Consider the following 21,699-nt stretch of genomic DNA (forward strand, 5'->3'; position numbering starts at 1 on the left):
CAGAGTTACGTTGTCTATACAACAGTGATACGGGTGGTAAGACATCAAACATGTTTCAGTCGGAAGTGGAGTTTAACTATCACCTTCCCACGTTCAAATGACACGAGATGACCTGTGTGAGTCCTTATATGAATGTGAACTGTTTCAAAACTCCTTCGGGCTAGAGGGATGTAATGACCCCTCTCGAATGCTGCGTTGACGATGTCGCCGTCGTGTCCTTCGGTTTTTACGATTCTTAATAACGGGGCAAAGGTGTTGCCGACAATCTGCGGTTCGACTATATCACAATAAACGTATAACAGATGAAAGTCTAGTTTCGGATCAGCCGTGAAAGGCCCCTCTGTCATCTTTCCCTTTATCTCACCGGGTTCAAAACCTAGATTCTCTGCTATTCCTGTATGTAGAATTAACTTAGCACCTTTCCTCGCAGCCACCTTTACTTTTTTCGTGGTTTTGTTGAAAATCAAATCAATATCCTCCTTTCTAAAATTTCTCGTTATCACCTTAATGAGGTCTGTGGAACTGTCGTAGAAACCACAAGGGATGACACCTATTTTTATCACTCCATCTCCAGAATTAAATTCAAAGCTATTAGACCGTTCCGTTATGTTGTGGAAAGAATGGGGAAATATCAGCTCTGATAGAGCTACTTCCATATCCGAATCAAACTCTAACGAGCTGGGGAGTTTTGTGACGAAGTTGGAAAGGGTGTTATCAGGAAAGAAATTCATGCTCGAATCGCTTGGGAGCGTTAAGTAGAACGAAGCCATCTTGTTGAAATGAGTAAAGATGGACTGAGTCGCTGTATTTATATCCATGATATAAACTTTTCTGGATAATGCATCCACTTTACGAGTAGCTCTGTTTTACCTTTCCTCTTCCTTTTTCTTAGAATTTTTTCTATAGGAAAGGTGTCTTCTAGTGTGGTCTTCGTCATTTTATGTTCGTAAAATGTCCCTTTAATTGTTTCACACATCAAATCTTTTAGTCTGTAGACGGGTATCTCCCTCGGTATGTATTCATCCACCACGAAAACTTCATGTGTAAAATTAGACTCGTATCCCTTTTCAAAAGGGTGTTTCGTACGACAAATACGAACGTGGTCACCGATAAAAAAACTTTTGTTTTACTTTTTTAACCTTTTCCTTCCCATAGAGGTTGTCCCACGCCCTCTTTTCGTTTTCTTTATTAACTTCGGTAGGACTCATCATTATACTCCTGTGAAACTTATTATTATACCCAAAAACCAGATCTTGTAACACGTCTATGTATCTATACGTGTTATTTTCTGTGAAGTATCGCCACATCCTCGATTTCAGCGTTTTATTGAACTTTTCCGCTATCGCAGCCTTTGTAACGTCATCCTCTGTCGTAAAGAACTTGACCCCTTTTTCCTTCAGAAACTTTTGGAAGACCTTATTCTTGAATTCGGTGCCTTTATCCGTTTGCAGAACATGTGGTTGCCTTTCGACAAATATTTGATCAAACGCTTTCACCACGCTCCGCCCCGTTTTGTCTTTGAGCGGGATGCCGCAAGCATATTTAGACAACACATCAATACACGTTAAGATATACTGATAACCGTCGTTGTATTTTACCAGGTTTCTCATGTCAACTAAATCAGCTTGGAATTGTTGATTCATTGCACCAACTATAATACGGTTCCTGGGGAACTTTTTTCTTCTTTCACGATGTAGTGTGTAAGATTTTTCCCCTTCTAACCACTTTCTTATTTTTGTTCAAGAAAATTCCCCTTTTAGAGCTCGATATAATGGTTCGACACCACCATAACTACCCTCACTCTTCGGATTTCGATATACATCCTCCATTTTTTTTTAATCGGAGTGAAAGTGGAACACGGGTTCATTCCTCATTTATAACGGGGGGGGGATAAAACCTGGGACCTCCTGTCGCGCATGCGTACATCGAACGCTTTTTGCGCCTTTTTCCGGTCCTAGCCTTGACTGTACTAAGTCCTTTGTTCCAGAACCCCCCCCCCTTTTCCCACTACTCCCATCTGTAACATTAATAAATTTTTGAAATACTTGAGAAAATTACATATCTATTTTCTAACCTTTCCGCAGAGCATAGTTTAGGGTCCCCGGAGCTATACCTTTGTAGCGTGTTTAAGCTACTGTCTCGTGATTTTCAGATCCCCATTATGTTGACAGGCAATATCAAGGGAAAACAAAGGCAAGTTGCAAGTCAAAAAACATTATTTTGTATATTATTTATTACTATTTTTATATTATTATTACTCACACAAATTACATTTAATAATTCAATCAAACTTAAATTATCAGATAACGTTACTATTAGGCTCCCACGGAAATAGTCGTTAAATCTAGTCATTTTATTGTCTTACTTTTATTTTACATCCGGGGATCGATCTGTGGGATCGCATGCTACCGATCGGCCGCTATGTTTACATTCTGAATGTTGCCAGATTTCATGTCATTGTATGCAATATTTTATTTCTGAACACATTTTTGAGCATTTTTTAAAATTGGAACCATACCTCTACGACGAATGATTGATAAGATAAAAGCCGAATTAATTAGGACTTCCAAGATACCCTGTATGCATACAAGTACATGCATAATCAAACTTTAAAAATTGTCAAAGATGAGGTTAAATGAAACCTCGCTTACTTCTCATTGCTCGAGTTGGTATGTTTTTCAATCCCCGTAGATTTTAGAGGTATCAGTGTTCCACGCGGTATATTTCTCAATATATCTTATCAACTTTAAAGCGTCCTAAAAAAACCCATGGGACATTTACCATCTGAATAGCAATGAAAAAAAAAAGTAAATGACTGCAAACGCTTTTAACATAATAAATATATTGCCATGATTCACTCATGACTCATTGTTATATTCATCCCTCTGTAGGCGTTCAAGATAAGTTGATTCCACCTGCTGACAAACAGTGGCCAGAAGTGGAATCAATCTCGCACTCTTGTGGACCCTTGCTTGTGTTATTCAAAGATTTGAATTCTATTGCTGTTAATATTTTGGTTCATAATGAAAATGGAAAAGTCATCTTCAAGTGAAGGAGAATCGAACAGTCCTACTCACACTGGCAAGAAAACCTGTAAATGTGGTGTTTGCAAGAATGTATTTTTACCAAAAAGCCATCTAAAACGCCATGAATACATTCCCTCTGGTGTAAAACAATATGAATGCAGTGTTTGCAAACAGATATTTCCAGAAAAAGATGAGCTAATGGTGCATGAAAAGATCCACTTTGATGTGAAACCCTATGAATGCAGTGTTTGCAAACAGGTATTTTCACTAAAAAGTGTTCTATCATCCCACAGGAGAGTTCACTCAAAGAGAAAACATGAATGTGGTGTTTGCAACCGGATATTTTCCCGAAAGTGTGATCTGAAAATCCATGAAAGAATTCACTCTGGAATGAAGCCTTATGAATGTGATATTTGCAAACGTGCTTTTTCAAAAATGGGTAGTTTGAGAGTCCATGAAAGAATTCACTCTAATGCCAAACCCTATGAATGTGGTGTTTGCAAACGGCAGTTTTCACAGAAAACTCATCTAAAAATCCATGAAAACACTCACTCTGGGCTGAAGCCCTATGAGTGTGGTGTTTGCAGGAAAACATTTTCAGATAAGAGTTACCTAAATAAGCATGAAAAACTTCATGCTGGGGTAAAACCCTATGAATGTAGTGTTTGCAAACGGCAGTTTTCACAAAAAGTTCATCTAAAAACCCATCAAAACACTCACTCTGGGCTGAAACCCTATAAATGCGGTGTTTGCAACAAAGAATTTTCAATTAAGGGTAATCTAAGTAAGCATGAGCAGATTCATTCCGGGTTGAAACTCTATGAATGTGGCGTTTGCAAAAAGGTATTTCCATTCAAAAGCGGGCTAAACCGTCATCTAAGGGTTCATACTGGGGAGAAACCCTATGAATGCATTATTTGTAACCAGGCATATTCAAATTATACATCTCTAAAAAACCATGAAAGGGTTCATAACAGGGAAACCTAATGACTAATTAATGGGAAATGCACAAGCAAACATACTAAAGTCAGTTTAGCCTTTATGTCACAAAAAGCTTGTTTTCACGTAAAAAGCCTATACAAATGTGTTATTTTTGTGGCCTTGTATTTACTCATACAAGGGCCACAATAGGCAAAAATGCTCAACGAGGTGGCTGCAACAAAAATATGTCTGTGGCAGTACGCTAACTTCTGTCACTGCTAACCTACGTCATCGCTTCAGGAATGTTCTGCTTGTAGTGACGTACAAGTTACTTGTGCTGTAACTGCATATCATGTGGCCATAATAGTCACCCTCCCCCCCCCCCCACTTTAACTTCTATAATTTTGTATTTCGTACAATTTGTAACTGGATTGTTTTTCTATCTATTTTCATGTAAAAATTGTGTATTCTACGATATTTGGAAAGCAACAGACTGGCATATGTACTCATCTCCTTGTCACTCATTTTGTATCCCTTCCGCAGATACACAATTGCATCTTTTCTCAATGTAGATTTTTTTTTTTCCGATACTTTGGTCCTATCACATTCAAAGATACATTGTATTTTTCTCCAAAACTCCCCCAGAATATTCTCGATGTATTCGCATTATTAACTGAAACCTGCTTCTCACTTTTCTTACTTTGTGTAGTTTTGAAACTTTACATGCATATATATGCTTTGTATACTTCCCTTGTAACTATGTATCTGTGCATCTTGCGACCACAAGTCACACTTTTTTCCCTCTATAATTACTCGCGGACTAGGAAGTGCGTAATGCTTCCCCTAGCCGTTTGCGCTTTACAAATAATTTAACTTTTTTTTTAAAAATCTATTTTCATGTAAAAATTGTGTATTGTATGATAATGATACTTGGAATGCAACGGACTACCATGTGTACTCTTCTCCTAGTCTACATTTGTAGCCATTCCGTATTTTTTTTCAGTATGTCGTGTATTTTTACACTATTCAGTAGTGTAATTTCATGTATAGCCAATTTTGCAAGCATACATTTCTTTTCCCCTGCCCTTGTTTTAAACTGTACGTGCATTTTTTCCCAGCAGCCCTTGCTTTTAAGTGTACGCATGTATTTTTCGATACGATACTTTGATTTTTCACACCTTCTTGACACACTCTTCCTGCCCCTATCATACTCTTTTTACCCCGGCGGTGACCTATCGGCTAGAAATTCTTCGGAATATGAACTGGGTTGCCGTTTCGGTTAGTAAGTAAGTGACGTACAAGGAGTCACTGCCAACCTTCGTCACAACCGATCCACGGTTGTGTGTTGCATGGATCCCGTCATTTGCATATCCTCGAATTGTGAAATGTGCGCTGTGTATAAAAGGTCTGAGCTATGTTACGTTGTCGCTGTTTCACTTCGTTCACTCGCTAGTTATAATCGTTAATTCTCAGATGTAAATTTATATTCTGACTGCTCGCAGCCCTTAGAGCTGTGTAACATATCTTAAATTCTAACGTAATCATATTTAACTGTTAATTGTTGCAATAAACCTGTTATTTGTTACCGCTGTGTCATCCGTCTTTCCGTGAGTGCCTTAATGCGTTGTGAGAGATGAACCCGCTTAATCTTGTCTGAGGGTACTTCCATACTGCACCGCTTCCCGCTTTATTGCTTAAACCGCGGCAGTTGTAGAAGGCGAGATGATCCCGCTCGATTCTAGCCGGTGTTGGTTATAGTGCACCGCTCGTGGGAGCGTCTGCCTGCATGAGCAGTTGGCATTATGGAGCTATCACGTGGGGATCTATTGTGTGTGTTTTTGTTGACAACAAAAAATATTTATCATAAATTAAACATGAAGGAATGACGAAAGTACATGAAATGAATAGGACTCGCCTTGAAGTTGCAATGGGTTCAGTGTAATCGCTAATTATAGTTAATTAATTGATAAATCAGCGATTTCACTTTTAGTGCCACAACAAATTTTCGATTAGAAAAACGAGAATTAATCGTTACAAAATTCCGCTTGATTTAGTTTTATCGTTAGTTAGTTTATTAACGATAAAACTAAATCATGTTTGATAATTAGTTAATAATCTAATATCTATGGTTATCGTTAATTAGTTAAAATAATTAACGATAAAACTAAATCAAACGGAATTTTGATTAATTAACGATATCGTTTTTATTATGCCATATCTAGTTAACGATTAGTATTAACAATAATTATTCGTCATAAAAACTTCGTTGGATTCACTATAATTGTTAATTTTCCTTAATTACTTAATGATTAACGATTTCGCTTTTATTATGTCATAATTAATCAACGATTTGTAATAACGATAATTAATCGTTACAAAAACTCCGTCGAGATTTATTATTCCACTATAAAACGAGCACTTAGAGGAAAGTATCCGTTTTAAAGTGCAAGCGGTGAGCCGGTCAAGCGAGAAAAAGAAATAATAATTCATTCCGGTTAAAGCGGGTAGGCGGGCGCACTATGGCCGCCTCAATGAGTTTTCACGATCTTCTTTCAGCCGCGATAAAGCGAGTAGCGAGAAGCGGTTCACTATGGACGTACCCTGACATCGTCTTAGGATCCTATTTTTGGGAGCACCTATCTACTTGAGATATCTGGCCCCCTTCGACAACGAGAAATGTCCATAAAAAATATGGATGTTAATTAAATATATAAACAAGAATTCAATATCCAAAATAAATAGAAATTTTCATGAAAAAAAAAAACTATATGATAAAATATAATACACTGCCCATCAGGGTTGATAAAAATCCTGAATTTAAAAATTGATTTTTTTTTTCCATCAAATTATCAGTTTAAAATATTTACTAATAAAACATTAACTTTTATTTTATCAACAGCGGTTTAAATATTGTGTCTTTAAAAATATAACTAAACAATATTAAATTAATATGACTAAACAATAATAACATTTTCTGATAATAGTCATTATTTATAGCACTAAAGACGACCAAACGTTGACTAATATGATTAATCAAGATTTAATTAAAGTACGCAACTGGTTTTCAGCTAATAAATTAACTATTAATGTATCCAAAACTAAATTAATCTATTTTTCATTACTCTATTTTTCATTATAATCCTCTTGAACAAGTACATTCTATCAAATATGTTGGTGTTTATGTCGACTCTAACCTTAAATGGAATTCTCATGTCACAAAACTTTACAGCAAACTTCGTTATTTGTTGTACAAATTTTTTTACCTCAAATTTTATGTCAATTCCTCTTTTCTTATAGTTTTGTACTACTCATTTTTTCACTCTCAAATATTCATGGTCTATCCGCCTGGGTAGTGACTACATTACTAACTTGTATCCTTTGATCACTTTGCACAAAAGAATAATTAGACTGATAACTAATAATTATTGTACTCCCTCACTACAACTTTTCCATTCTCTAAACATATTACTACTTCGACATCTCTATTTCTTCAAATCAATAGTTATTTTATATAAAAACAACATTCTGTTTCTTTACCTTTAAACACCTTTCGTTCTTCTGCAAGAATCAACTCCATCTATTTACTCCCTAGAATCTATAAAACGATTGGTAAGAAACATTTTTCATATCTTATCCCTAAATTCTGTAACTCTTTGCCTAATCAACTCCTTAACAATAATACTTCATTATTAGTTTTAAAAAAAATTAAAATGCTACCTGTTTTCAATGAATAATATTGAACAGTTTTTTAGGATGTGTTTCCCACCTATAACTAATCTTTCTTTTCCCTTGCTACATTTGGACCTACTTTACATTTTAAATTTACTCCCCCCCCCTTTTTTTTCCTCTACAATCAAAATATTATCACCACATTCCTGCGGCCACCATGACCTATTATGTTATATTGTGTTTAGTTTTTTTTTTTTGTTTTACTTTCTGTTCCGTCAATTATTTTTAATTTTTTATTCATTTATTTATATGTTTATAAGTTTCATATCAAATTGTGATTGCCAGTAAGGGCCATTTGGCTCACATTAGTAATTTTTTTTCTCTCCCCCCCTTTTTTCTGTATTCCTCATTTCTCACTAATAAAGTATTGTATTGAAAAAAATTCCAAAGATCAAGTATATTTTATAAGCATAGGAAATAAGACTAACACTAACTAATTTTTATACAATGTCAAACTTCATAAATAATAAAATAAGTGCATGGTCGTCGTGGGAATGGACATTTATTAATATGCAAAGAGGGTAGAATTATTTTTGGAAAAAACTTCTGCTAATTTATCCTCTCGGAAACAGGGGCGTCGGAAGTGTTTCGTAACTGTGGGTGCTCGTCTTTAGTTTTATATCGGAAATTTTAATTTCTGAATCAATTCTGGGGGTGCTCGGATGCATGCCACAAATTATCGTGGGTGCTTGAGCACCCACAGCACCCCCGGCTCCGACGCCACTGCTCGGAAAGAAACACAAACCTATCTGCTTTTTTATTCCTGAATCTATTTCTTAAGCCAGGTTTTCTTAGGAGCAGGTTTCCACAGCGCGTGCACATATCTCCTTTATTTCAGAAAGAAACGGAGGGAAAGACGTATGTGGGTACACCCTATTGATGAACAGGGACCTTCATATGGTGTTTTTAATGGTATTTATGGCAAATAATTTAAAAAATTCCGTGTGCAAAATCACCTTTAAAAAGTAGCCAAAGATGCGGACTAATTCGACCCGCATGAGCATCGTGTGAATAGCTCCGACTAACCCAAGGGACCATTCAAGTATTACGTCAGCATCGATCGCGGGTTTCCGATTTGCTGACTTTTTATGACAAGGGGTGGAGGGGGTTTGGATAATGCTTACGTCATCAGCCACCCTTTATGAAAATATGAAATATTCTTGATGGCATCTTACTCGGTGGGCCAAAAACGAGAAAAACCTTTCGATAGTTTGTGGGCACTTGAAGTAACATTCCCTCCATTGATAAGTGCCCTACAGAACCACTTTAGTGATCTCTAAATGTTTCGCGAATCCAAGTGATCTGGAAATGTGTCCGGGTCGCTTAAGTGCTCTGGAACTGTGCCACGCATAATTCGAGTGAACCGTAATTGTATGCCGCGGATCACACACTTAAATCCTCTGATAATTCGCCGCGGGTAACTTGACTAATGTAGAACCGCACTGGGGGCCGCATAAGTGCTCTAAAACTATGCCACATGTCACTCAAGGGATCTATAAATGTGTCACGGATCGCTTAAGTGTTCTGGAACTGTATCCCGGGTCATTTAAGCAATCTGAAAATGTGCCACGGGCCGCTTAAATGTTCTGAAATTGTAGTACGAGACACTTAAGCGATCTGTAAATATGCCGCTTAGTTCATTTTTACAAAATTAGGTTTGAGGAGGCAGGCCGCATCAGATAACCGTCAGGGCCATATTTAGACCGCGGGCCTTTATGCGATTTATCATTATGTCTTAGAGGGTGGGTCGCAATAAATTTCTTAGAGAAATTTTGGGTTCACAGGCTTCAATTAAGATTGAAATTAACAGAAATTGATTATAACAACATATAAAGATATTTTCTTCCGAAATTTCAATTTAAAAAAAATATTTTTTTACATTAAAAAGTAATTTTTTGATCGTCAGAGGGGGCGCACGAGTCCCCTGTGTACGTCTGATCCCTCCAATATGCGTTAGGATTCAGAGGCACAGAGCTGATTGTGGGGGGGGGGGTGTCAAAAATGGCTAAAAATTTGTTTACGCAATACTTGAACGGCTAATTTTCAAAACTTCTATGTGCGGAGCCCGGACCTGCATGAACACTTCGAAGATGCTGGCGAATTTTCGAGGAGGGGCCCTCCTCCTATAGGAATTATCACGTGATCGCGAGAACACTGCTTTAGGGGGAATATTAGATATTGAAAGGTCCAGACAAGCAAAGAAAGAAAAGTTCTTTTTTGTTCATCCCCCCTTAAGTCTAAATAGCTTTTTCCCCTCACTCAAATAATGTCTGTAAGCATTTACGTAATTATTACGTAAACAGATTTTCAGCCATTTTTTACCCCCTCCTCCAACCTTGTCAGCAAAACACTGACCCCCCCCCCCAGCAAAATTTTGTGAGCAGCTTAAAATATTTCATATCTTAAAGAAGGAGGGGGGGGGGGTTGATGACGTAAGCAACCTTCAAACCTCCCTTGTCATCAAAAGTCAGCAAATCCGAAACCCCCCCCCCTCGATGCTGACGTAATACTTGAATGACCCCTTACCACTCAACCATCCAAATAATATAGAGACCTCTCACACAGAATTTACTATAAAGTAAAATGTTTGATACCGAGTTACAATATTTTTTTAAAAAATTACAGCCTGCTGGCACACTTACCCTGGTTGACCCTACATTTCTGATGTTATGATGTCCCCAAAGCAGAATGTTTCGCGATGTTCTGCAACGAGCCCTCAGCTGACTGAAAATGTTCTGCCGAAATGAGCGACGTATTTCGGCACATTCTGCTTTGGGGGTTATGTATAATGAAATAAAACCCAATCCGTAGGACTCGTCAGTCCATTTAATCAAAGGCACAATGTTTATTCAAAACTTACAAGTATAAAAATTTTTATTCATCAACACAAAATAACATTTCGTTTGAAGGCTTCATAGAAGAGTTTTTAATTTGAATTATATATGTGTGAAAAATCGCACACATGCGGTACCTTCCCAGCGTGCAATCTCTAGTGAGTATTCAAATGGTTGATTTGAATAAAAAACGGTTTCAAGACAACTGTCACATTCGTATAAGTTCTTTCAAGTGTGAACTCTTTTGCGAATAATTAAATTGTGAACTTGACCCCAAAGAGTTTATTACATAAATCACATTTACGGCTACTCACCAGTGTGAACTCTTTTGTGCGTATTTAAATTGTCGATTCTAGAAAACGCTACATTACAAACATCGCACTCATACGGCTTCTCTCCAGTGTGAACTCTTTTGTGAGAATTTAAATTGTCAATTCTAGAAAACGTTACATTACAAACTTCACACTCATACGGCTTCTCTCCAGTATGAACTCTTTTGTGCGTATTTAAACTGTTGATTACAGTAAACATTTTCCCACAAAAATTGCATTTGTACGGCTTCTCACCAGTGTGAATTCTTTTGTGATAAGTTAAAGTGCTGGTTTTAGCAAACGTTTTACCACAAGAATTGCACACATATGGCTTTTCCCCAAAGTGAACTGCTCTTTTGTGAGCATTTAAATATTTAATCATAGAAAACGCCTTCCAACAAAAATCGCACTCGTACGGCTTCTCACCAGTGTGAACTCTTTTATGTGCATTTAAATTGCTGGTATCAGAAAACATTTTTCCACAAACCTCACACTCATACGGTTTCTCTCCGGTATGAACTCTTTTGTGCTTATCGAGACTGCTGATTGCAGAGAACATTTTCCCACAAAGCTTGCACTCGTATGGCTTCTCTCCAGTATGAACTCTCTTGTGTGTTTTTAAATGGCCGATTTCAAAAAACTTTTTACCACAAACATCACACTCATGTGGCTTCTCTCCAGTGTGATATTTCATGTGTCTCTTTAATTCGCGAATTTCATAAAATATTTTACCGCAAAATGTGCACTCAAGCATATTGTCAGTGGGAAAGCTTTTTTGCGTGGTCAAATTGGAATTGTTTGATAAGATTTTCACGTTACTGCCACACGTAAGCACAATAATTTCACCGTGGGAGATATCATGACAGATGGGTTCGGAATGCTTTGCACTACATGTTGCTGGGATCGGAATACAACTAGAATTGTCCTCATTTACAGCATTTTGTCCATTATGTGATCTCATAGAAGCTGATTCGTCCATTTCGATAGAGTTGGAAGAATGTCCACGATATATATGAACTGAGAGCAGCTCCTCTGTTATTTATTACGTCTCTTGTCTGATTCAATATTGCTGAAAATGCCGTCGTTGCTTGCCGACTTGCACAGATTCAGAAGTTTTCTTATTCAGATTTGGATAAATAACTGCAATTACCTGAAAAAGATAAGAGTTGTCAGAATCTCTTCTATATTTCCACATATATGACAGACAAGGTATCAAATTCCCCCCCCCCCACCAATAATTTTAATAAATAACGAGTCCATAAATGTAATTCCACATTTTTTCTAATGTAGAAGTTAAACATACTTTAGTAGCTTTAAACTATTCCAATTGATCAATCAAATGTTGATAGCGATTACAATGTCAGCTGAATAAATCGACTCAATCAATCTGATTAAAATTATAGATAGATTAAAAATTACAATTAAAAGTCAGCAAATAAATTTGAGTCGTTTCAAGAAAACTGGATTACCTCTCACAAATTATGTAACAGTTAACTAACCTTATTTACTACTTCTATCAATAAGGCAATTCACGTTAAATAAAATGACGGAACTACGATTTCAAAATTTTGTGAAATAATAACAATTGTGTCTTCTGGAAAAAAAGTCGATATTTACACTCGACCATAAAATAAGCCTGAAAAAAAATAAGCAAATGTGATTTGAAGCATCGAAATGCTTGAAAGGAAAAATGTAGGTATGAACACGGGCGCACGCAGAATTTTCTCAAGGAGGGCGAGGGTTTTACGTTTTTTCCCCCTGCAAAATAAAACTATAATCTGGGCTTGAAGTGGGGGTGGGGTTCGAACCCCAAAACATCCCTTCCTTTGCGTATACCAATGAGTAGACCTGTATATAATTTTGTGATTCCATGTACATTAAATTTTACTTGCTCACCGATAACAAGCATAAAATAAATAAGGTACGCTCATAAAAAGGCTATTTCTCATACAAAAATCATGTATAAATAGGTGCATGTGTTCAGTACCCGTTTCATTCGTAATAATGTCAGTCGGGATATTTGTAGGTCAATTTCACGAGTTTTGAGTGCCCTTCAATTCTGATGCAGAGTCTTGACATAGACCTGGCACTTTCAACCGTTGGCTCATCGCAGGCCATGTATGACATTTTATATCACACACATATACTGTACTACACGCGTTACCGAAGAACAGAACTAAGCTTGTCAAAAGCGGATTGTGAGCCATGCGTTGAATACTAAGCATATGCATACAACAAGCTTATTGGTATTGTTTGCTCGAATGTTACGAATACGCTGGTTGATTGCATTTGCTCGAAAATGCCACACATCTGATTTTGGCACTTCAACAGCATCATTGTGTGAACATTGCACCTTTTATCAAGATGAACATTGAGCCAGCTGCTAAAGAACAATTTCGGGAATATATAACAGCATAACACAACACCTGGCCACCATGCTCAACTAACGTTAACCCTTGCAACTTTTGGATTTGGGAGTACCTCAAGAATGTTGTATAAGTTACTGCCAAAGCCCTAAGTTGGCTACTTCGCAAACTGGAAGGCCCAGTTGACTCAATCAATGTCCTGTCTGAAATTCAAGCTTTCGCCGGCCACTATTATATATCCCAATATATGGATCATCAAGATACAAATACAACGCCACAACTGGCGAAATGTGGTGGACGAGGTGGCTGAGTAAAAGATGCCCATAAAAAATATGGATGTCATATATTTCAAAAATACAGCCACCCAATTAAAAACTAAAATTATAAACACTAAAATTATACACGTGATAAAATGTTATACAATGCTCAAAAAGAATATTATTATGGTTGTCTTATTCTAGGTATGGATAGCTGCTCGATTTACCCCAACATGTTTATCGTATTTCTTTTTAAACGTGTCAATTGTGTTACAATTTACTACCTCCGGGGGTAAGCTATTCCATTTATTAACAACTCTATTAGAGAAAAATTCCCTGCGACACCACAACCTTGCATTGTCCCTTACCAATCGATACTGGTGTCCCCTTGTAAAAGCTGTAGATTGAACCATGAACTTTTAGTACACTGCCATTCTATCCATCCCATTGAAAATTTTGAACACTTCGATCATATCTCCTTGACACCTGCGTTCATCCAATGTAAACATATTCAAAAAATTAAGTCTCTCTTCATAACTCAAGCCCCATGTGCCAATCAGGACACACATAGCTCTTCTCTGCGCCCCTTCAACCAAGTCTAGTCCCTCTGTAGGTGTGGTCTCCAAAACCTTACAGCATACTCCAGTCCAGGACGAAAATCGAAGATATCGATATTCAGATTCCTTTGATAGTTAGGGTTGCCATAGCTAACCCTAATTACTATGGTTAGCTATGCCTAACTATAACAAATGGTCAATTACCACAAAAAAATACGCCAACGTGACGATGACCCCGAATCATAGAAATTGATATAATTATATAGGGACGGCGGAAGCCAGAATTTCGGACATTGACAAGCTCAACTGGAGTCGCCTCCTGGTGACTCTATAGATCAGCGGTTCTCAACCTTTTTGACTCGCGGAGCCCTTTCTGGTATATAATTTCTATGGCAGAGCCCCGTAGGCCTATTTTTTATTTATTCATTAATTTACTGATTTATTTTTTTATATTATTTAAAATATATATTTTTTTCAAATTCACTGGTTCTTTTATTTTTCTCGAGCTGCCGCGGAGCCCCCAGGGGGGTCTATTACGCTCACGTCGTTATACAACGAGGTCGTTAGTGACGTCACGCCCTTAACGCAAATTCTCAACGAGCCTGATAACGCAAATCTCAGCGACCATCGTCAAAAACTTGATTTTTCTCAGCAACCCGCGGTATGTCGTTATCTATTTTACGAAAAACTCCCTGGTCCGAGAGTTGCGTTAGCTCCGAATGGGATGGACCAATCGGATAATTTTTTCCGCTGCTGATAATAATCATCACTATTAACGAGTGCTGCAGCACGTGCGTTATTATTATTTTATTTACTCGTGCGCGTTGGTTGTCCCTAATTTTCTAAGCTACATTTTTTTTTAATTCATCCGGATTCTTTTTATTTCCATCAAATATTTGAGAAAAAGGTAGGCTATGCACGCACATGATACTGGCGCGGGGAAATTTTCTAAATTATTACGTTTAAAAAATGATTTTCTATTGAAGGGTCAATGATGTTATGAATTTCCAAAACGACTATCAAAAATATCATCATCATATATTACCATGTTTTTAACACATTTATCTACCGTCTTGATATTAAGTCAAAATCAAGAACAAGTAACCTTTTATTTACATCATTAATTAGACAATTGGTTCCCTTGTTTCACACATGAAAATGAAGTGCCACCAAATTTACACTGTTGTTGACATCTTTTTTATACTCCGATCAGAAAATGCACTAAAGGATTAGAAAAAATTTATTTGTTGATTAATAAAATTTACTTTGATTTTTTATATTGTACTTAGTGCGCAGAGTATAGTGTGTGTGTAATGGTGTTTACTGCATTACGCTTCTGTGTACTGCACAGAAAGTAGCAATACTTAATTGATATCACAAAATATCAATGTTATTAAACAAATTAAGAAGGGGAAAATCTGGAGACGTTTAAATATATATTGACATCGATTTTGAACGAGGTGTAAAAAAAATATTGAGCGAATTTCAAAATGTCTTGAAGACATCGCGATAGAGAGATTTAGGCCTACCAGTTAAATGATATTCTTATATTGAGATGTTAATAATAATTGAGATGTTTATAATTTGTGTTAATTGCATTTTTAATGGGGTTGCTGTATTTTTGAAACATATGACATCCATATTTTTATGGGCATCTTTTTATCAGCCACCTCGTTGGGCATTTTGTCTGTTGTGGCGTTGTATTTGTATGAGTTTAAGATTAGAATGAAGGCATTTCCATGCAAGATTTTTAAAAAAAAACCGTTTTGTAGAGTGATTTATCTTTGTACCGAGTATAATAATTTATAACGATTTACCACTATGAATAATTTTTTCCAATCAGTATGTGTACAGATAACATTTTAAACGATAATGCTGTCTCTAAATCATGTTACTAAATTAAGTAATGTAATTCAGAGAATTATTATTCATTATAATGAACAACTTGATAAATTAATAATGAATGAATAATTTCCAATTCTAACTAATTTGTCTCCGTTGCTCTCACCTTCATCGAAAAATGTACGCGTGAGCGGCCATGTTTATTTCCATAACGCGAACATAACGAGTGGTCTCCGGTTCTCGTTAGTTAACGTTTTACGTAGCGATGCCGATAACGAAAATCGCTAGTAACGATGTGAGAAAAATCAACCATTAGCGATGGTGACGTAAATCTATCCCACAATGCACCGCAAACCCCAAACACATTTGAAACGCGAGCATAACGACATGAGCGTAATAGACCCCCAGGGCTCCTTGGGAGCACCAGTTGAGAAGCGTTGCTATAGATCATAGCTCCCCAAGCTCGTTCACAGCATGACTCAGTTGCACTAGCTTCATTCCAGTACTTAGCAACAATTCCTTTATCCATCTGGTGCTCAGTCTGCCTCTTCCTCTCTTTCCTTGCCATTGTTGAAGAATAAGATGACGACTATCCAATTGGTTTCCTGAATGAGGGACCGTGTAAAAAATTTTCAAATTTTAGAGTTTTTATTCCCCTGCGGATTATCTCCCCTCCAATTACGCACTGGAAATTACGCTATTTTCGTTTCTATCTGCTGGTATTCAAAGACAGCATCTGAGAACGTTCCTTTCACACGATTCGTCCGTACGGAGGCATACGTTAACAATTGGATGGTAGTGTTATGAACTATAAACGATAGATGGCGCAATTCTTTATCGCGGTCTTCTGTTGGCAATGGGAGTTGATACCGGTTTTGGTTAAGCGCACAAACACGCGATTAGTGAAAAACTGGCGGAGGGCGTGTAGAGAAAAATTCCAGACAGTCCGTACGGTGGGGCCGCCAACTTGGAAACTGTAAGGCGGCGATCGTTGAGGGTGATGAGGCAAAATTTGGAAAGCAGAAGTATAATAAAGGCAGTAGGGTAGAGGGTCAGTGGGTTTTTGGAGGGGTAGAGGGAGGTGTTTTTTGGTCGCTGCTCGCGACAGGTCCGCAGATACGCTCGTTGGGCTAATCAAAACGTGGATAGAGAAGGGTAAAACCATTCTTTCAGATTGCTGGAAAGCCTACAAGCGTTTAGACGAAAAAGGGTACTCCCATTTCACAGTCAACCGCAGCGTTGAATTCAAGAATCCTGAAACAGGTGCTCACACGAACACCATAGAAAGCACTTGGCCCCAAAGCAGAATGTGCGACGTACGTCGCCGAACAATCTGGAAGAATTTTAAGAATAGTGTAGAAAAACGCTATTATGTATATGCGAATTTTTACAGCAGAACAATTTCAGTCAGCTGAGGGTTCGTAGCAGAACATCGCAAAACATTCTGCTTTGGGAGCACTTGGCGACACGTCAAGAGTACACTGCCTGAATACAACAGGCAGGCTGATTTTAAATTTTATTTGGCTCAATTTAAAGAAAAGTCAATGTATTCAATTCATTTTTAGAACTAGTTAGGGTAGTCCACTGGGAGAATTTCAAAACCGTCTAGACAATTGTAGGCTTTCCGCGAGTATTTATTTATTAATCCAGAGCTTATTCAGAGTATTTATTAATCCAGAGCTTATTCAGAGTATTTATTAATCCAGAGCTCATTCAGAGTATTTATTAATCCAGAGCTTATTCAGAGTATTTATTAATCCAGAGCTCATTCAGAGTATTTATTAATCCAGAGCTTATTCAGAGTATTATACCAAAGCTGTTCCGAAATAGTGAACAGTTTTTTCATTAATATACGTGTAGCAAAACTTTTATAAAATAATTTGAACTCAGGAGACCCTCGAAAAAATATTATTTCCACTCTCCCTCAGAACAGGAAAAAAAAATACCCTAATAATCTACTGACCTGCACTTGAATGTAAACTTGACACGAATGAATTAGTGAATCCGAGCAACGTGGAATCCTAATTGAATCCCCAGATGACAAGTTATGACCATTAAACGATCAACGAAGACAAGAGCACCATCGCAACAGCAAGGACCGTTTGGGTAAACATGTAAGATGTAAGCATTGTCGTCTGACGCTCGAGATAAACAAAGAATAAAGTTCGTAGTGGTTGTTATAGATTTAAAAAAAAAAAAATTAAAATGAGTTAATTGTTTTATTTTTGATTGTTTATGACATTGCTTTCGTCAAAAACTTTCGATTTCATTTTCATTAAACGTTCTATTAAATTGTTTTCGTCAACTCAAAAATCTAATCTACAAAAAATTTTTGGTTGTTTTTGGAAGAACAACCACTACGAACTTCATCCTTTGTTTATCTTGTGAGCTGAGTTCAGTCACGGTCGACAATATTTACCCGATCAGTTTGACTGATAGTGCTTTCGCTGATCTGGATCCCCAGTAGGTATAGAGGACACTAATCATTCAAGTCAAGTCAAGCTGATCTGGATCGTTTTAATGGTTATTATAAATAGTCATAATTAGTCATTAACGTTATTATAATAGCATCCTCTGTTGGCGGGGATCCACTAATACCTTGGACGGATTCGTTCGTGGTAAAGTTCATCCTCAAGTAAAGGTCAGTAGATGTGGGTCTGTTTTAACGTATCCGTAGGAACGAAGCATTTTAACCTTTTCCGGGATGTGGGGGGAGAGGCAAAAAACGTATACTCAATGTATGCATATATATACACACACACACCATTACTACTGTATTTTTTAAAACCGGGGGTGCCCCCCAAATAACGGGCCTGGAACGAACGCTGCTTTTTGGGGGGGGGGGGGTCTCTTATATTCAGTTTGTGTATTAAAAGTATGGGTGTTAAAGAGACAAGATTTCAATCATTATCACCCCCGTCAGTCAATCTCCCGTCTCGAATCTTGGCTGTGTCCTGAACAAGGCCATTAGGAGAACAAAGCAAGACCATGATGAGAATATCACTTCGGAACTGCTATAATAATAATAATTAAGCCAATGGAATAAAAAAACCGCCAGTGAAAGAAAATGGCTGACCAGGGGAAGAAAAACACCAACAAGAAAAGAAATCGCCAAAGAAAAAAATGGTATTATTTATACCAGGAGCACTCAAACATTTTTGACCCGTTGTGTCCCAGATCAGTTTAATGCAGAATCTCCTTGAGAAACCTTTGTCGGGACATCCGTGTGCCTCTGATAAAGTTTGACGGTGCACAGTTTGAGAACCCCTTGATACTACTATAACTGTCTTTCTTTCTTGATTAAGAAAATAAATCGCCAGAATGAGTTTACACTCAGAAAAGAAAAAATTATGGTCAAAGACGGACAATGATAGAAACAATGACAATCAAAAAAATATTCTTAGACTAAATTTGGGAGCAAGATTGAAAGTATATCTTATTCCTGATACGAGATTGAAATGAAGCAACATATTACAAAATGAACAACAGGTTATAAATAGAAGCGTGATTCCAGAATAAAAACTGAGACTCTCTTCTAAATAATAAAATGGCCAGGGCAAAAAATTCTCTCTGGGTTCAATAAAAACATGGTGCAGGATTAAACTACAGGTATAACAAAAAATTTTATATTATGCTACAAAAGCCTGGCTAGTATACAAACAATATACAACCTGAGAGAAAACAAGATATTTTGACACAAAAACTGAAGGTAACATGTTGGGAAAACAGTGTATATACCATATTCTACAGTGGTAGTCGAGTGGTCATAGTAATGGATTCGGAGGACCGTGTTCAAACCCCACTGTCGCCACGGTGGAGGTCGGCTGGAGTTGGTTTTCCTGTGGTTCCCAACTTTGCTTTGAGCTCCCCCCCCCCCCACTTAAACCATGCCGATCTGTGCCCATACATTAAGATGACACTGAAATATATTCCCCTACCCACAACACGCTTGAAGGTAATCTTTCCGAGGCCGGAATTACACTATAAAAGTTTGATAAAAGATATTTTTCAAAACTTAAAAAATGCAACCAATAAGTGTATACGTTAGTGCTTACGTTAGAGAGAATGTAATTAGATTACAAGAGCACTGGGTTTGTGATTCCTGGCGAAAACGAGTATACTTTTCTTTCAGAGTTCACCTCTGCATAAAATCCAGAAAAAGTTTTTCCTTCATATATTGGACTGAGAAAAAAAAATCAAAATTATCTCAATTTCGCTGATATCTGTTGTATTTTAGCATTGTATCACTGTTTTGAAATGATGCTTCCGTGTACAATGCTTGCTAGCTATCACTCACTGCATTGCGGTTCAGCTTTTTCTTCGTTGTAGTTTCATGAATTTCATCTACTTCAGAGATGCATTTAATCCATTTATATACACTTATGCATTCTTTTGTGTGACAGAAAGTTATCTCAATGAAGCTGCTACAGTAAAAATTATAATCTTCCATAGCAACAATATTTTGTTGTACTTTTCCGTCTCATTTGTACTTTGGATTTTTTTTAAATATAAATTTTGACTGATTAATATTTATATACGGACACTGAACTGATTGAAATTGAGTAAGACCACCTCCAAACAACAGACAGAGAGTTGGGAAAAAATATGATATCACTATGAGAAAGATAATTTCAAGGAAGTTCACCCCCTCCCCCTGTTTTCTTTCCCTACATACAAATGCTAGATGGGTATATTGAACGGGGCAAAAGGGCCACTTTAGTGATCTGTAGTTGTGCCATGGGCCACTTAAGTGATCTTTAAAAGTGCTGCAAACCACTAAACTGGAATGTGAGAATGGGCTGTGAGTCACCTAAGTGATCTGAGAATGTGTCAGAAGGTAACTGAATGCTTTCCTGCATTCTTCTTATTAGTTGCTTGTGAAATATAATCAGACCGTTTTATTAGACTTGCACATGCAGGCACTCAGCCTCATTCTGACCACAATGTTTAACTTGCACAGACATGTATCTTCCCACAGAGCAACTGGGAGTTAAATCTGGTTTCCTAGCCAAGTGGAATCCCCGGTCAGCTTGATAGTGGGGATATTTATCTTCTGAAGATGGCACTCATAATGTGTGCATAGGAATAGAAATGCAATATGAATTTTTTGTGTTTTTCAGTGTATTTGGCTTTTCGTTGGTCTTTTGTGATTATATCAAGCGCAATGGATTATTTACTCTTCCAAGTGACATCTATTCTTATACATCATGTAGGATTTTGGCACCTGAAGGCTACTACTCAACCACACATGCACCTCATCCACATTTGTCTGTGGAATTTCTAACTAATTGGTACATGTTGAAATGTGCGTGAACGTGTTGTGAATCTAACATAAAGGTTGTTACTGTGTAATGCTTGTTATGTGTAGTGCTTCCATCCACCATCACTTTTTTTAACCATGAGAGTGAAGTGCAATGATTGAATAAATGTATCATTGTAGGTCTCTTGTTGTTGTTGTAGGCACCTGGAGGCTATGGATATTTTTGGACTTTAGACATGTTGCACATCTGCCATCGATGGATCCATACAGTTTTTCTTTTACCTGAATGTTTTGTATTTTTTAGGTATGCTGAAAAATATGGTATTATTGAAGAAAAAAAATCTGTTGCTCTTTGATTTCTATTCGGGCACTTTGAAGTTTCTGACAGTTCTCTAAAAAACGTATAGGCAATTTTTTTTTTCATCTACTGGTGGTTTTTAGAAGGTATGTTGGCATCAAAGGAAATTTTGTTAAGCCTACCTTTCTGAAATGCAGCTGGTTCAGTCAGATGGTTATTTTCAAAAATGTATTCACTTCGAGCAATGGAAATTTTTGAGATTAATACAATCATTATATAGGGAATAATTGAAAGGCTG

At 37.1% G+C, this 21,699-nt stretch overlaps 2 protein-coding genes across 4 annotated transcripts in view; one reads left to right on the forward strand and one right to left on the reverse strand.

The window, feature by feature from the left end:
• LOC149065155 (uncharacterized) overlaps positions 1-21,699 on the forward strand; it is a 52,382-nt gene that overhangs the window by 24,350 nt on the left and 6,333 nt on the right. The window contains exon 2 of one of the 3 annotated variants that reach the window (XM_089254433.1): positions 2,892-3,284. In XM_089254433.1, the coding sequence (XP_089110559.1) occupies positions 3,024-3,284 (261 nt within the window). In that variant the 5' untranslated portion in view covers positions 2,892-3,023. Of the gene's footprint in view, positions 1-2,891; positions 4,330-18,253; positions 18,485-21,699 lie in introns of those variants that run through there. The other 2 variants (XM_089254432.1, XR_016195677.1) reach the window with 2 other exon arrangements.
• LOC149065158 (uncharacterized) lies at positions 10,498-17,981 on the reverse strand. The gene is made up of 2 exons (XM_089254434.1): positions 17,807-17,981; positions 10,498-11,971 (listed from the first exon to the last, which is right to left on the reverse strand). Exon 2 carries the CDS (start codon positions 11,798-11,800, stop codon positions 10,817-10,819), a length of 984 nt encoding a protein of 327 aa, XP_089110560.1. The 5' UTR covers positions 11,801-11,971; positions 17,807-17,981; the 3' UTR covers positions 10,498-10,816.

Source organism: Pholcus phalangioides, unplaced genomic scaffold (genome assembly GCF_987345545.1).
Source record: "Pholcus phalangioides strain wild (caught in Gottingen) unplaced genomic scaffold, Ppha-v1.0 ptg000041l_1, whole genome shotgun sequence".
Classification (NCBI taxonomy): Eukaryota; Metazoa; Arthropoda; class Arachnida; order Araneae; family Pholcidae; genus Pholcus; species Pholcus phalangioides.